The sequence below is a fragment of the Vidua macroura genome, chromosome 7 (genome assembly GCF_024509145.1).
Source record: "Vidua macroura isolate BioBank_ID:100142 chromosome 7, ASM2450914v1, whole genome shotgun sequence".
NCBI classification, from domain to species: Eukaryota; Metazoa; Chordata; class Aves; order Passeriformes; family Viduidae; genus Vidua; species Vidua macroura.
The window spans coordinates 29,677,630-29,694,234 of NC_071577.1; the positions used below are offsets into that span (position 1 = coordinate 29,677,630).

General features: G+C 38.8%; 1 protein-coding gene across 1 annotated transcript in view; it reads left to right on the forward strand.

Annotated features, from left to right (window-relative positions):
* The window catches only part of SLC49A4 (solute carrier family 49 member 4), a 65,550-nt gene that overhangs the window by 21,618 nt on the left and 27,327 nt on the right, over window positions 1-16,605 (forward strand). Inside the window, exon 3 of the mRNA XM_053981749.1 lies at window positions 11,627-11,889. Coding sequence (XP_053837724.1) covers window positions 11,627-11,889 — 263 coding nt within the window. The remainder of the gene's footprint in view (window positions 1-11,626; window positions 11,890-16,605) is intronic.

The window sequence follows — 16,605 nt, forward strand, 5'->3', positions numbered from 1 at the left end:
AAATGTTTGGTGTGAAAGCTGATGACTGGGTACCATAGATAAAACAAAGAAAGAGGTTCAGAGAGAGAACTGAGAATGTAAAAAACATGAATTGTAAAACTAGCCTTGATAAGTAAATTAAGAGCAGAGTGTCAGGTATGAAATCATGTAATTTCAGTTCTTAGGTGCTTAGTGAGCATATAAGGAAGCACTCAAGGTGCTCATGATGTTGGTTGCCTAGTGTTGCCCATTTTGACAGGGTCTTCAAGGACTCTGTAAGCAGGGCAGGCTGAACTAACCATACTGTGCTACCCTTCACAGTGACCCTTCTGAGGAAAATGTACTGTTTGGGTGGCCAGGAAGAGCTGCCCTTATTTTACCCTTGGTTTACATTTTCTTAAAATGTCAAGGGGTGCTCGACATTCAGTTTGTTCATTCTCATCAGTCTTGGGTTAAATATCAATAGCTTTTAAATGGGATACATGGCTTAAATGCAATGAAATGTGGTGTGTTATGTAGCTTTTCATTTATGATGTATACCAGAAGACATGTGCTGCCCTAGGCTTTACCAAAACAAGGATGAAGACTATAAATACCTTGGAAGATGAAAATTCACAGGTGAGATTTGGATGTGAGGTATCATTTGGGGAGTGGGAAGGAGAGTTTCCACCTTTAAATAAGATTTTCCAGTGTAGCTGCAGAAAGCAGGCCTAGGAAAACAATGAAACACATAACTAAGGAGAAACATTCAAGGAACAAAGAAGGCTTTGGACTCCATAGTCTGATGAGTGAGATGTATAAAACATGATATTAAAATTTATTGAAAACTATATAGGGGAAAAAAGAGTATGGGCAGAATACTGATGGAAAAGTTTAATAATTTCATATATTCATGCTGTGAGAATATGTATCATCTCCAGCTGGAACTGATAAATTTGCCTATTTATCCTACTCCCAAAAAAGAAATTTGCCGGAATTGTAGCTCTACATGAAGAAGTAGCTTGATCCTTTGCACAGTTTGATGAAAAAAATCTACCAAGAATTAATTATGGCCAACTGTGGGAAGCAAAAGAATGGTTTTCAATGAAGTTTTGTAAGACTTCGTAAATAATTGTACCCAGACTGTGTGATGCTATACCACGTAACTTCCATTGTTTTTTGGGTTAAGGCTTAAGGCCAGTTTTCATCCATTATTTGAAGTGTGATACGAAATAAAATAATTTTTTTTGAGATGAGCATTATTGCCTGATGCATTGGCCACAACTGGCTGAGCACCAAATTATGCACTTATTCTGAATGTGTATGTGTGTTAATAGAACAATTTGAATGTTACAGAGCCTGTCAGAGGGACAAGATCACATGCAACCTAATTGGAAGCATCTCAGAAGCCAGTGTTACTGGAATTTATTTAAATGCTTTTGTGTGTTTTGTTGCGTGTTCCTTCAGTCTGAGAGTAATCTGTGGGAATATGGTGAAGATTTCCATGGGACAATTCTGTCCGAGTTAATATACATAAAATTATAAAAATGTTCATGAGGTTTGTAAGGCTTAGATTGGGGGTTTTGTACTTCGTAGCAGTCTCTGCTCCTTAAGCTCCTGTGATTAACATTAAGGAGAGCTACTAAAGCCCACCACATATCAGAGCAGGCATAGACATAAGGAAATCACTGTTAAAACTGGCATTTAATCCTGGCTGCTTTATGCTCCTTATCTCAAACAGACCTGTAATATCCAAGTGTATTCTTAATCCCCTTTCTAGGCCATAATTATTCTTTTGGTTGTAATGTGTAATATCAGACTAAGACTATGCCCAGTCCTCTGAGTCGCGTTTTAAACACTGACCTTGACCTCTCTTTTCAGTACATTTGATGCCTGTGGATATGAGGGGAAATTCAAGTTGCACGTTTCATTGTGTCTCTTGATGCAGCTGTGAATTTTCTATGGTGAATTTTTGTTCTCTGCCAGTGTGTGACCTAAAATTGTACTGGAAATCCATGCCAGAACTGCATAAATTCCATGCAGGCGAAGTGGGAGTACATGGTGAAAATGTTGAAGTGTGAACTTGCATGTCAGATGGAGGATCCATCCTTTACATGGACTAATAAAGTCCCTCTCATGTACACTTATGCATTTACCTGTTTCCCTCCCCAGCCCAGTAACCTAAGAGGTTAATGAGTCTATCATACAAGGACATTAAAAAGAATTTTTCTTACCTACCACGTGCTTCTGGGTTTGTCAAATGTGCCAGATATATGACTGTAAATTTGACCCCAAATTTATTATTCCTTTAAAAATGTTATTAAAACTCCATTTGCCACACCTGTTTATATGTTTACAGTTAATATACATTATATAGAACATAAAGGAAAAAATATGTTACCAAATTGTACCTTTCCTGAATCTTCCCTTCCCTGGAGGTTACCAGAATATCTCTAGTGCTTTCTTGCCTGCATTTTGTCCAGTCCTTTCCCTCTGACACCTGCTTGTCACTGGACTCTTTTAGGGTTTGATTATTTTATCCTGAACATTAACATTACTGGGAGGCCATTTTTTTATAGACTAAATCAGAGTTTATCTTTTCCCCTCCACATTGCATTCATATTTACCTTGTATTTTGTGTTTAGGAATAGATTTACATACATCTTAGGTCTTAAATCTAGGCAAAAAGCTGTATGAGCCGAAACGCGTAAAAGAAGGAAATAAAATTAAGAAATCAGCCCATAGCCATAAAACTTTGTCTTTTAAGACTGATTGTGTGATGTAAGACTTATTAAAATGTTTTGAAAGGCAGGATAATTAAAGACATGGAAGTAAAGGATGTAACGCAATTTGGCATTTGCATTGAACACATTAATTAAGCAATTTATTAGAACTTCTTATGCTGTGGGCTGGTAGTGTTAGTCCTTCGCATTAGATTTCACAACAGAGAAGTAGTTATTGAGGACCTTGAATCATGGCAGTGAGAGGATGCTCCTTGGCAGTAAGTACAATTAAAATGTTTGTTGGGAATCCAGCAAAACAGCACAGAGAATTACAGTGGAAACAGAGAGGTTGTTTACACAGTCATTTATAGAAGACACACCAGTAGCTGGTAGATCCTGTAAATGGGTCTTTTTGTTAATATTACCAGTTCTTAGGATTTTGAATATTTCTCTTTTATATATGTATTGTTGTGAACTCTTTCCTTTACTATATTTGAAGATTCACTCTTAGCACATCTTTGGTACATTTTGTTTCTATTAGGTAGTTGCAACCTAGTTTGTATTTTACTCTTATTATACTTACCCTTTAATAATTCCACATTTTCCCCTTTTCTGTTGCTTAAAGCCTAAAAAATTAATGGGATCATCTAATTTTTTTTATTTTCTGATCTTATGGCTGCCATAAGCCACCATTCTTATGCATGAAAAATGCAAAGGAGCATCTCGGAAGAGGTTATTTCAGTAAAGGAAAGGCATACTAGGATTCCTATATTCTCTGGTAATACTGAACACAATTCTGTGCTCAAAAAACCCAAAACAATCCAAATTGGAGCATCTGTGGAGAAGAGGAATTAAAGTGTTCTAGGAAGTAAGAAGAGCCTGTTAGGAGAGGATGGTAGACAAATTAGCCTGTAAGGAATAAAGACAGAGTGTGCTGAATGTTTTGTGCTCCCTACCTCAGTGGGGAAGAGAAATGAAAAAAGGATTTAATCTAAAGTGAGGGTCTGGCAGTAGAAAGATGAATAAACACACCTGTTTGTGTGCTGTAGCTCAGCAAGTGGAGGGGGAAAACATTAAGACTGAGCAATTGCCTGGTGCTTTTGGTGCTGATTTGTGCTGCTGTGCTGGGGGAAGGCTGAGTTGGGTTAATCTGTGGCATCAGAAAAATAGGAAAGTGAGGAAAAAAGGAAACAGGTCATTCATGAGTAGGTTCACATGGGGGATACTTATTTTTTATGCCTCTGTAATGTAACAGTTTATCTTGTTTTTATTACTTCCACCAGTTTCATCTTGTATGCAGGGTTTATTTTTTAACCTCTGCTCCAAAGCATTTGTTTTAGATTAGAGGTCCTGTGTTCTTAAGTGGTTATGATTTTTTCCAGCTTTGCTTATTTGTTGATGGTAGTGGGGGGTGATTTAGTGTCCCTCTGGCAGCCCAGTGGTCCCTCCTGCCACTGCTCTGCCACGTGTCCTGAGATGCACCAGCAGCTCCTGATCAGCTTGGGGGGCAGCCAAATGGGTTTCTCCTTCAGCTGGACCAGCCCTAGTGGAACAAGGAGATTACTTGACAGCTCTGGTCATAAAGGCTCTTTTCCTTTTGCTCCTGTCCTGGACTTTGGCCATGGCACTGTGGGCGTCATCCACCTGCAACCAGCGTGCCTAGTAATTTACAGCCCCTGTGTAAATTCTTGGAGTACATTAAAATAAACTCAGAATGGGCTTGGTATTGCCGCAGTATTTAGTGAGCAGCACTTCTGCAAGGCCTCACTTAGTGCAAGCCTGTTCTTGGAGGGTAGAGAATTTATATTCTCTGTGGGATATTTAGCTTCATCTCATATAATGGCAGGTGGTATCCTTAACTGTAGAACACTTTTATTTTTCAATCATACTGAGCTCTTTGGCTTAGTTTGTGACTCATATTATGGTGGCTAATTTCTGTCCTTCAAGAATTCATATTAATCGAATTTATATTGAAGTTGCTGCATTATAATCAAAACATCCTCTTGCTCTTTCGCTTAAGAAAAATTATTCAGGAATATTAAAATAGGTCTTGTTTATCTCATTCCTTAATTTGCTGCATCACCTGTACACTCCTACTCTTTTACTAAAAAATCCTACTTAGAACCTCTTTTGTTCTAAGTAATCTTAATCAGCCTTCTCCCACAGCAGCCCAAATAGCAGCCAGTCCTGGTGCACTTCCCTGATAATTTTTTTCAGTATGTTTTGCCTCATTAGCCCATAATGTAATTGCCTACTTCATGTTTACAATGTGTACTTTGGGTCTGTTCGTATTTGATGAGCATGTCCTCTATTAGTGTTGCTTTAAATATTTCTTCTTTTAGTAATGGGTTTGTGGAGTTGGTTAGTTTTAAAAGAAAAACAAGAAAACAGAACTTAATAAAAAAGCCCCTCAGCTTTGACTTTATGTGCCCTTATCTTTCAAACCTGGATAAAGTGAAGAACCTCCCGCCCCACCCAAGCTGTGTGACAGGTGTGATGTCTGCACAATAACGCAGTGTGAGGACGCAAGGGAATTTGTCACCACAGTGCCAGGGGGGTCTCACTGTACACCCACCTCATCCCTTTCCTCTGTCAGGATGTGTGATGGACACCTCAGGCTCTTTGCCTGAGATTGCTGCTTCCTCTCCTTGCAAACACTTGTCTTTCTCAGCAGGCTCTCAGTAATAAGTTTTGGAGTAACTCTGGTTTTCCAGTCCTTTAAATTTAATCTCAAAACCCACTAGCTTTTAGACCATTGTAAATGTGTTTGCTATTTTCTTTAAATGTGGGAGAAGAGACATGAGGCTGGAATGCCTGGGATGGAGATGCTGTGGTCCTTCCCAAGTCCTCTCCCATAATGGTCTGACTGCCTGTCAGAGGCCATGGTTCATACAGGGGTAAAACATGAGCCTAATTCCTGATGAAAATGGCTAAATGTGCATTTCTAAGTTTCTGTCTTTTCTTTTTCATTCTATTTCTGGAGATAATGTAGCAAACAATGACTCAGGCTTTCTGCTTGTAATAATATTTCTTACTGATGGGGGAAAAAACAGATTTAAATTATTCCACATATCAATGGTCACATGAATCAAAAACAAGCTAAAAAATGCTAATGGCCTCAATCCATGAATATCCAGAAGGCAGAAAGCTTTTGTAGTATAAATATATCATTTAATGAAAATATCAAAAGGAAGTACATTTCCATGAAATTCATCTATAGAATGTTATTTTTAATAGATGAATTCATTGCTTTACCCGGAGGTATTTTTCTTTCCAGTCTTTTTCCAGACATAGAGCCTTGGTGTTCTCTCTTTGGGGTAAAAACAAAACATCATTTGCATTTGCCATACTCTGTAGCAGTGAATTGCAGTAAAGCATGAATTTGACCTCCCTAATTCTTTTTGCCCTATAAGTGCCTGAAAAAGTTCCTCTTACTAGGAGGTTCTTTTGTTATATTTATTTTTGTCAGTTTAAAGGAAAAGCTCTGTCCACTTCTAGTAGCTTGATTGTGAAAAATCAGAAGTGGTTCTTGACAAAACTAATGTTGGTTCCCTCTGAGGTATAATCAGTCTCCTAATATATAATGTGGCTTTATATAAAGTCCATGGCTTTTCATGTGCTTTTTCCTGGGCAAGCAGTTTGCATCACACGTCAGTATGGACACTCTAGAGTAAGGAGGTATTTGCTTGCTTTGTTGCCATGTAGTGACGTTAAGTTCAATAGCACTTCAAAGTTCTCTGAAGTCCTCCAGTGCAAGGAAGGGTCTCTTTCATTTGCTTTCAGGAGTTCCCACAATGAGCTAATCACTACATAAACCTATTTGTCTTCCAAATTAGCAGGAGCTGAACAATCCACTTGTTTCAGTGAATGAAATTGTCAGGCCATGTGAAAGAAATATTAGCCATCCATTTTTATAAAACATCAACTTCTTTATCCAGAATTGCTTTTTGCTGTAATTGTTAGGATCAGCAGCTCACGTACTAACCTTTTCCACAGTAAGTGGCACACTGTAGCCCTGTCTTCCTGCAGAATAAGCACTCTCTGTGACTTCGTTGCTCCTCACACTTTGCCCAACGGTGGCAAAACTTATTTGCAGTTTATTTTTGTTGTATTTGCATAGAAGTTTCAAAAGTGACTAAGTGGTCAAGTCTCATGGCAGTGAGTGGGGAAAGCATGGTAGAAGTTTCACGAAAAAAACCTGCACCAGAATCTCCTCAGGGCTCTTGAAACGAGCTCTACTTCCTCCTAAGATGAAAAGGAATTGAATTTTCCAGTTGGGCTGGGGTCATTGTGTTTAGAGAGTCAGAGCAACACCCTGGGGTTGGCAGCCCTGCTCTTCGCTGTGCTGTCTGCCAAAGAAAAGGTGAAAATGCTTTTTCCACACTGTGAATCAGGTAAAATACTGATCCAACTTCTCCAGTCTTAGCCTTTCCAGAAAAAGTTAACTTAACATATCTTAGAACTGAGCTTTGGATATTATTTTAGTGTTGTGGGTTTTAAATCCATTGTATCAAAAGTAATTTTAAGTAGTTCTCATTCCAGTTGCCTTTTTTTTCCCATCTCAGAACAGAAACTAATGAGATCTTCTTTCATTTAAAATTCTCCAAAGTCCAGGCATTAGATACACAGTGGTAGGAACACAAAATGTCTGGATTTTTTACCTAGAAAAACTACTTATGTGCCACACAGCTTTTAAGTAGCTTAATAAATCCAGTACCTGATGTGACTGTGACCATGCATGCAAAGTTTCAACTTGTACAAGGAGAAAAAGAAAAATAAAGCTGACTGTAAATGGAAGCTTTCCCATCTTAACTGTATGGTATTATCATCAGTCACTAGAATCTTTTTCCTGTGTAATCTCACTTTTTTCATACCCAGTTTGCTCAGTGATATTGTAATTCCAGCATTTATAGCCTTACGTGGCTTTCTTTGTTGCTGCCTGTTAGGATATTTCAAGAGTGACTGCAAGAAGTGAGTAAGGCAGGTATAACCAGGTCAGTTCCAGATCAGTACTAGTATCAAGTCTTCTCAAGGAAGTAGTGAAAACTTCATAATTAAAGTTATTTATAATGTGACTTGATAAAAAAAATTGGGTAAGAGGTGACAGTAGAGTACAGTAAGAGTTTTTCTTCTCTAATTTCTACTGCTGTATTTGAACTGTCCCTTGTACTATATTTTTGCAGTTCAGAGGCCAGTTTAGGAACAAATGTGATCTTTGTTTTGTGCAAAAGTATGTGTGTGTGTCCGTATGTGTATTTTCTTAGATAGATACATAATGTATATATGTAAGTTAACTCATTACTGTGATGCTCTGCCATGTGATATTTCACACTACCATTTACTATCAGTCCTCAATTTTTTTTTTCTTTAAAAGGGCTCATAAAGGGCTCATGTTCAATTGCAAATTACAAGTCTGGCAGAGCACATAAATTCATTAGCAGTGAGGTCAGATGTGCAAAAACCTTGACATATCAAAATGAGTCCTGACCTGGTCACTTGGACAGTTAGAAACAAAATATTTTAGATAGATGTTTACTTCCCCAATTTTGCTTTAAGCTACAGTCATCAATTATTTTGTAAGTTGAGAATGAATTTCTGGTGTAACTTTTTTCCAATTTTCTCTTTCATTATTGTGATTAAAAAGCCTTCTGCTCATGTTATTTTCTATCATTTGACCTCAATAGCTTTCTGCTTTTTGATACATGAAAATAATTAAATGATGATTGGATAAATAACACATCTGAAAACAGCGCTGGGAAAATAACAGATGAACATTACACTTGATAGTGCAGTGAGACTGAAAAATGTTTTTCCATCTGGGTAAGATCCTGAGCTAAAGTTATATTTTCATCCCTTTCCTCAGGAAAGAGAAAACTTGTTGTGTAGAATGAAATTGGAAGAGTGATGAGGAAAACGCAGTTCCTCTTTGCACCTTTTCAGTAGCAGAAACAAGAAGAAAATCAGGGGATAACAGAAACAAACCTCTCTTGGTCTTGGAGCAGTTTTTAGCACTGATGGTGTACGAGTTCACAGGCTGAGAGACCAAAATCTAGTGCAGTGCTGATAAGATGTAACAAACAGCAAAAAGCCACCAATACTGTTATGTTCATATTTCTCTGTCAGGTGGAGCAGCTGCTACATACATCTTCCAGAGCAGCAGCTTAGTAAATGCTCTGAATTGCATTTTGAATCTCTCATCCCTGCCTCTCTGGGGAAATGAGTTAAGCATGTGCAGAAGAACCATGCAAATAATCTTTTTCTCAGGAAAAAGTAGCTTAATTCAAGCCAGTATTGAAAAAGAGATAAAATAGGGTTTAAGCTGTTATCATATGCAGAGATTGTTGAGGTAGTAGTCTGTATATTGATGGCAATTTAGTCTGAAAATAGTGTTTATTAACTCAAATATGTTGGAGTTGAGAAATTAAACAATATGAAGATAAGAGATGCGCTACCCTGGATGTCAGGCTTAGTAAATGCCAAAAATGCAAATCTGTGAACAGAGCACACCAGCCAGGACAAGGCTGGAGAGAGAGCAGCCAAGAAAACACCAACCAAAGACACCTTGAGAGAGGCAAAATTGGCTCACCCTGTGGGGAAAAAAAAAAAAAAAAACAAAAAACAACAAACCAACAAAGCCAAAACAAGAAAGACAAAAAGCTAATATAGAATTAAAATTCTGGATTAAGTTGCTACTTTCTCCCTTGGGATCTGCAAAGTAAAATTAACATTTGTTTCTCTCTTTGAGTATAAGATCAGTTATAGAGCTTTATTCAGATGATGGACATAATCTAAATCTGAAGTGGGAAGAATATGTGTGCGTAGTCTTCACAATATATAAACTGGGGGCTTTTTTTTGATGGTTTATTTAGGGTTTTTTTTACAAAACTTTCCTTCTTCTGTCAGATGAAGTGCCTACATGACCACAGATGCTGTAGAGCTATTGTACTCTTTTCTGATTTTTCTGAGTTTTATTTGCCTTTAGGATGACTACAGAGGAGGCAATTGTAATTTGAATTAAAACAATAATACCAGAGCGGTGTCAGTGAACAGAAGCGGTAGTACACCTAAAGCTATAAAGATTATTTTGTGGTGACACAGTTTTCCAAAGATACAGTAGCAAGAACATAATTTAAACATTAAATTCACTTTGGAGCAGGAGGAAATACTAAAATAAAATCATTATATGTTGCAGTAGTTACCTCACTTGCTACTGAAATGCAGTGGTTTCTGGGGATGTGCCATAGCTCTGCAAATATCCTGGAACATTTTAGAAGTTTGAGAATAACTTACTGTAGTGAGATAAGGAGAATGAAAATACCAAAGTGCACAAGGATACCTTGGTTTGTCCCAAGTACACTGGAGAGTAACCACAGGGAATTGATGTAATGTGTCCTCCAGAAAAATACCAGAGCATTGTTTATATAGTACTTTTTCTTTATTAAAAACGATTTCATTTTGGTTTAGTGTGTGTGACAGTTTAACAAGCATTGACAAGGCCTGACCATGCCTTGGTGATGTCCATCTGAAGCACACCACCAAAACCTGTAATGAAATCTGTCATTTCTGTGTGAGGATTAAAAAACCTCCAGAAACAGTGAATTGCTTATAAGTAAGAGTGGATATTATTTCTGTCCCAGCTCAGAAAGAGTTTTCTTCAGATGATACATAATAATGCTTCTTTTTTGTATATTTTTTATAAATTTTGTTTAAAAAATTAATTTCCAATCCACTGAGAATCAGTGGCGTCTATTCCTTTCTATTGCAATCTATCTTGTTAATTCGATAGAGTCTGTAGGCATTTCTTTTGCATATTGTGTTCCTTTGTGTGCTTTAAAAAACTTCTGCTACACTGTATATTATTCAGCCATTTGTGGCTTGAAACAATGCCTAAATGCTGGCTTATGTTTCCCCATTTTCAGGCTGTAGCTTTTTATGTCTCACAACTCAAGTCTTACAGCAATAACACTGAGTTCCTGCTATGGTTAGAAAAACACCACCCATTTGAAAATATCATCTGCCACCACTTTATTGCACAATGAATAGATTTACTTTGGAGGGTTGCAATATCTCATGTGACTCTCTAGCTGTTTTTTAGACATGAAGATTTTATATAAATTCCAAAAGAGTTTTGCGTTCTATGGCTGATTACTTTCTGGAAAAGTCAAAGTGGAAGATTCCTGACTGAATTCCACATGTAGGAGAGCCTTCAAAAAGTCCTTTCTGTATTTGTTCATTGTACTAATATTAAGCCAAACTTTGCAGAGACTTCACTGCTTGGAAGTACTATCTCTGTTCTGTCACCAGCCTTATCTGTTAAATCCTGATGAGTGTGAAAAATGAGAAAAATCTGGGTTTACTTGGCTGTTTCAGCAGTGTGTTGAGAATGGCCAGATTGCTGGAGAAGATGACTCTCTTGGAAACCCTAACAGCCCGGCCTTCTCATCTGTAGGCACATAGAGCTCATCTGAGTGTGTAAATAAAAATAAATAATGCAGTGAAAAAATATGCAGAGTATTTTGCTGAAGTGTTTCAATTTTGGATTTGCCATAACTAATTTAAATATTCGGTTGGGATTTATGCAGGCAGGAGGGTCAGGTTTACCATGTTTGTAATTTAAAGCTTTTCTGCTGCTACACCTTTTCTACTTTTATATCCTGTCATGTTACCTTTTCCCTGCAAAGAAAGTCCCTTTTATTCCCTTTTCTGCTTTGAAGAGAACATTTGCTTCTCCTTTTATATGAGGTAATGAGATCAGAGTAGCTCCGGATTCTTTAAATCAATCTAATTTGGTTTCTTTTAGTGTATTGAATATCCTTTTGCACAGGGCTTTCATTTCTTTGTGCTCAGCTCCATCTCCAGCCCTCGGTACCTCACGTGCCTTTTTAATTAGCAAACCGCAGCCAGCAGCTCTCACGCAACCGGCCGCGCTGTGCTCTGTCTTTCAGGCTGATCCACGGCGGGCAGCTGCTGAACGGGCTGGCGGGGCCCACGGTGATGAACGCGGCTCCCTTCCTTTCCACCACGTGGTTCTCTCCGGACGAGCGCGCCACGGCCACGGCCATCGCCTCGCTGCTCAACTACCTGGGCTCTGCCGCCGCCTTCCTGGTGGGGCCGCTGGTGGTGCCGCCTCCCAACGGCACGGCTCAGCTGCTGGCCCTCGGCAGCGCCCAGCACATCAAGGACCGCATCGAGGCCGTGCTCTATGCAGGTGTGGGTCAACCGCAACGCCTAAAACCACAGTGTTCGTGCTTGCCTGTGTGCTTGGTGCTTGAGAGCCGCTACCCTCTAGTGGCTGGTTTGCACAGGACCTAGCCTCTGGCGGAGAGAAAATAATTAAGTCAGGAGGATTAATTTTTTTTTTTTTTCCCCTTTTGTGTAGGAAAGGTTTGAAAATAGCCTTTTGTACAGACTGACTTGAAAAGAAGTAATTCTGTTGTTTGTATTGGCTGATCTTGGGAGAAATGTCTTAGAGTTTCCCTGAGCTTCAAAACTGGTTTTTGCCTATTGAATTTTCATTAAAAATATGTTTCCATGACAAGTTGGGTTTCTTTTACTGTTTCTGTAAGGATGAAAATTCAATAGTCTTTTAGCATGAAATTCAATTCTGCATTAACTGAGCCTTAATGTATGACCTGCATGTGCCTTTCAAATGTGATTAGATAATTAGTATTTCAGAAGCTGCAGAATCAGAAAATTGAAATTAAAACACAATAGATTTTGTTTTTAGCTAAAACCACGTAATTCTTACTGGTGAGCAATTTCAATGAAGTGACAAAAGTTTAGTGTAAAAAATCACTGATCTAAAATTCACCTGATAAAACTTGGATTTATTATCCTTGCTCTTTTTATTGCAATGGCTTCTATGCCTCTTCCTGTCGCTTAGAAAAATTAGCAGCAAACTTTAAGGAAACAGAGTTGGTTAAGCGGTTAAAGTGTCTACAATCTAATTTTTAGTGAATATAAATTGATACAGCATTAAGAGTTGCACATCTGATAGGGGTTTTCCCCTCTTATAATTGCATCCTCTGAAATCCAGCCAGGAGTAAGTGTTCCAGAAGTCCTAACATATATATACTGTGTAGTTTATGTGGAGGTTTAGTGGATTGAGTTAGCTGGTTGTGATCATTTGTTCCTGGACATTATCCTTATGGAAATTTGTCAAGTTAATATTCCTGTTGGGTGAGGGCCAGTTTAATGTTTGTTTTAAAGAAAGTGTAATAGAATTTGGATCATGACTTCAGCAAGTATTTCTGAGTGAGCTACTTTTTACCGGACTCAAATGGAACAACAAGGAAATTCAGGTTTGGCTAAGCCTTTTTCACAAGTAAATATGGTGTTAGGCTCTGAAAATCTTGTGGTAGATGAAAATGTCTGGTGTGAAAGAAGGAAAAATGAAAGCAAGTCAGGTTTTGTCCTGAGGAGCAGTAGATAAGGGGAGGAAAACCCTAGAAATTTAAGAAGTGCTTTAGCTCTCCCTCTGCAGATTTTCCATGGAGAGGGAAGAATTCATCTGCTTAAGGAAATACTGTGTTGTTCTTGAAACGGCTGTTTTGAGTCTGGTCATAGTAGAAATGTTGCCTTCAGCAGTCCATTAGATTCCCTTTCTCTTTTGTTTTCTTTCAGGAGGTTTTCCTAAGCATTTTTCTCAGAAACAGGGATGGATGTTGCCACCAAGGTTCAGGTCTTGCCTGCCTCACATCTCAGCGTGGCTCTTTCTACCTTTGTGAGCTGGCAAGGGTGTGGGAACACCCTTGTAGACCTGTTTGGGATCACTGGTCCCAGCAAACGATGATCCTACAGTAGCTCTTCAGCTTCCTAGGAATTGTGTTTTGTGGCACATCTGTATTTCTCTCTTAGTATTTGAAAGTGCTTTGAACAGAGATAGTTTCTTTGTGCTGGTGTTTGTGTCCTATGGGATGTGTATTTTCAGGAACTGCAAACCCTGTAGCTTGTAGTTCAGACAATGACAGAGGGCTGCTTTGTGAACATTGCTGGCCTACAGTGAATCACAGTAATCATGGAAAACCTCCAACTGGTTTAAAATTGCAAAGAACTGTCAAAGAGGAGTCTGCTTTGAATCCCTCATGGGATGTGTTCGTTCTGTCTGTTTCCCTGGAGAGCTGAAGGTACAAGGTTCCTTCTGACTGCTTCCCTGTGCTCTCTGTGCCCCATGGGGTCCAGAGGTGGAAGGGCAGCTGCTCCATGGTGGGTAATAATGAACAGATAGCTCTGTTCACCCATGGGACAAAAAATACCTGGCAGGTCTGGTAGGGTACTATTTGTCCCCTTAAACAGCTGTGCAGAAAACTAGGCTCAAATTGACTTCACAGATCAGTAGTAAAGGTTTTGCAGAATGTAGAAGAACAAGGAGCTGCACCCAAATGTCCCACTTCTCCACTTCTTCAGCAAGTGGTCAGGTGGTCAGGTTTGGTGTGACTTGTTCTATCAGATACTATGGGAAAACCAGTTTCACAGGGTAAGCATTCTGCATTTCTAATGAGCTTGTTGCTTTTGTGTGAGCTAGCGTTAAATAAGCAGCCTCCAAAAGTTAGATGATGTCTTTTAAAAGACAGTAATGATGTGAATTATTAACTTGGAATCAGTAGTGTGCCAATGGTGTGCATATTTTCTAAGGACTTAAGCTCAAACATGATTACGAAGCAATTGCTTATAAACTCATTCTGAAATTGCTCTGTTAACTCCAGTCTCTTCTGTGTTTTAATAAGTTACTGTTCCTTTATCTCAAACATGGACTCAGAGCTCAGCTGAATTGCCATAGCCTCTTTCTGTGTCGTCTGTGTTGCTGCACATTCTGGTTCACAGCTCAAGTAGTACGGATGTAGCAAATCAAGATTGAATTATGTTACCTGAATTGTGTAAGGAAATGAATTATTCTGGACTGCAGCCAGAGCTTCTAGCCTTGTGCTTTCCTAAATATCAATGTAAAATCATTATTTGTTAAAAAAAAAAAAAAAAAAGTGTGTGTGTAAGGGGTCCTGGAATGCCTCCTGGAATATTCCCACAGAACAAGGTGGGGAGGAGGATTTCTGGGACTGAAAAGGTTTTTGTGCTATGAGTAGCCTGTCTGAAGGAAAAATACTTGGTTATCAAGGAGGCTTGTGGCTCTGTGAACCTCTTTTTTTTTTTTTTCCCTCCCTCCCTCCCTCTCTCCCTCCCTCCCTCCCTCCCTCCCTCCCTCCCTCCCTCCCTCCCTCCCTCCCTCCCTCCCTCCCTCCCTCTTCGTCTTTCTCTTTCCTTCTTTCAGGGTTTACACAAGCATCAGGGTGCCTGCTTCCTACGCTAAGATGCAAGCATCTCTCATGTCACAAGTCACTGTGGTGTGGTACCCAGCTTTTGTGAAGCATTCCAGTTTCACTCCTCAACAATTACACTGATATGTACATATCTGTGTCTCTGCACACTAATTTATGAGTTGCCCCATTTCATGTGCTTTGCTCTGTTTGAGAGCATCCATTGCACTTTTGAGAAGCTGGCAGATTCTAAAGAAGAGTCTCTCTTGTGACTGCAGCTCCCTCACATTGACCTATTTCTTACCTTCTCGATTTTACTTACTTTCACTCACTACTTACCTGCCCAGGAAAAGTTTTAGATTGTATTCCTCTACTCTGGTAAAATAAATGATGGAAATAAGGGTGTGGGTTTCCTATTGAGGAAGGATTTCAATAGGTGAGAAATCAGATGTGTTTGGCAGTACCTGGACTTTTGATAGAGATGTATACAAAGCTAAGATGGCACTAAAAACTCATATTCTTCAACAGAGGAGATGCTTTTGTTTCCACAGTGAATTCGTCACCTTTCATTTGCACACAGAGCAGAGCTGTCTAGGCAAATTTGTTAGCCTGCAAAGTATAACACTGGGAAACATTAAAGAGTTGCAAGAAGGTACTACAAGGACAGCATGCTGAATTTAGTAATTAAAAAAAAAAAAAAAAGAAGGTTACTATACTGCTCCTAATACAGTAATTTGACTGGTAGAAATCTTGAGGCAGTGCATAAATGAGACCCCAGATGGGCACCTGTTATGAAATACTTCTGTGATTTAAATATTTTTGTGATTCTTCAGAATAAAACCTAGCCTTTCCCCTTATAGCATTGCAGTATGACAGTTAAATACTAAGGACCTTGGACAAAATTGATGGGATTGTGTGATCACATTCTTGATTTGCTATCCTGTCTGCAGTCTTAAACCTTCCTTTAATATGTGATTAAAATGTGTGTAATATGTATGCCTGTAAACCTATATGTAGACTAGAGGCAGGAGGGGGGATAAGCATCTTTTACTAAAGAGCTGTGTGGAATCATCCTGTAGTGACAGAGCATCTCATCCCTTTCTTAGGTCTGGGGTGATCAGTTACCGCCACTTCTTTATTCACTGCTCATGGGCTGCAAAACAGTGTGCACAAAGGTAGAAATTAATCTGTTTTCTCAAGAGCAGAGGAGTGAGAAGGTCTAGTTAAAGTGCGCTTGGCCCTTGAAACATGCAGTTACACCACAGCAGGAAAAGAGACACCACTTAATTCAAAATGAGTCTTTTCGTATTTGATGATGAAAAATGGCATTGTCACACTCCCGATATGCCTTTTTTCCCATATGCCAAATAGAAGCATTCGTTTCCCTTCTCCATATCCAGCTGATCCATTTAGACTCTGAGCGTTATTTACTTTTCAGTTTCCTGAATTTATTTTATTCTAGTTTAGCAGAAGACCTGGCAAAGTGCCAGGTTCATATTGATTTATTAAAAAAGAGAAGAAAAAAGAGAAAATTAAGGCAATTGAGTATCCAGCTCTGCTGGAATTTATTTGTGCTGTCAGTGAACACTTCTTTGTTATAAGATCACAAGTTCTTTTAAGATAACACACTTCAGCTATACATTTTTCTCTCTATCAGCAAAGAATCTTGTTTT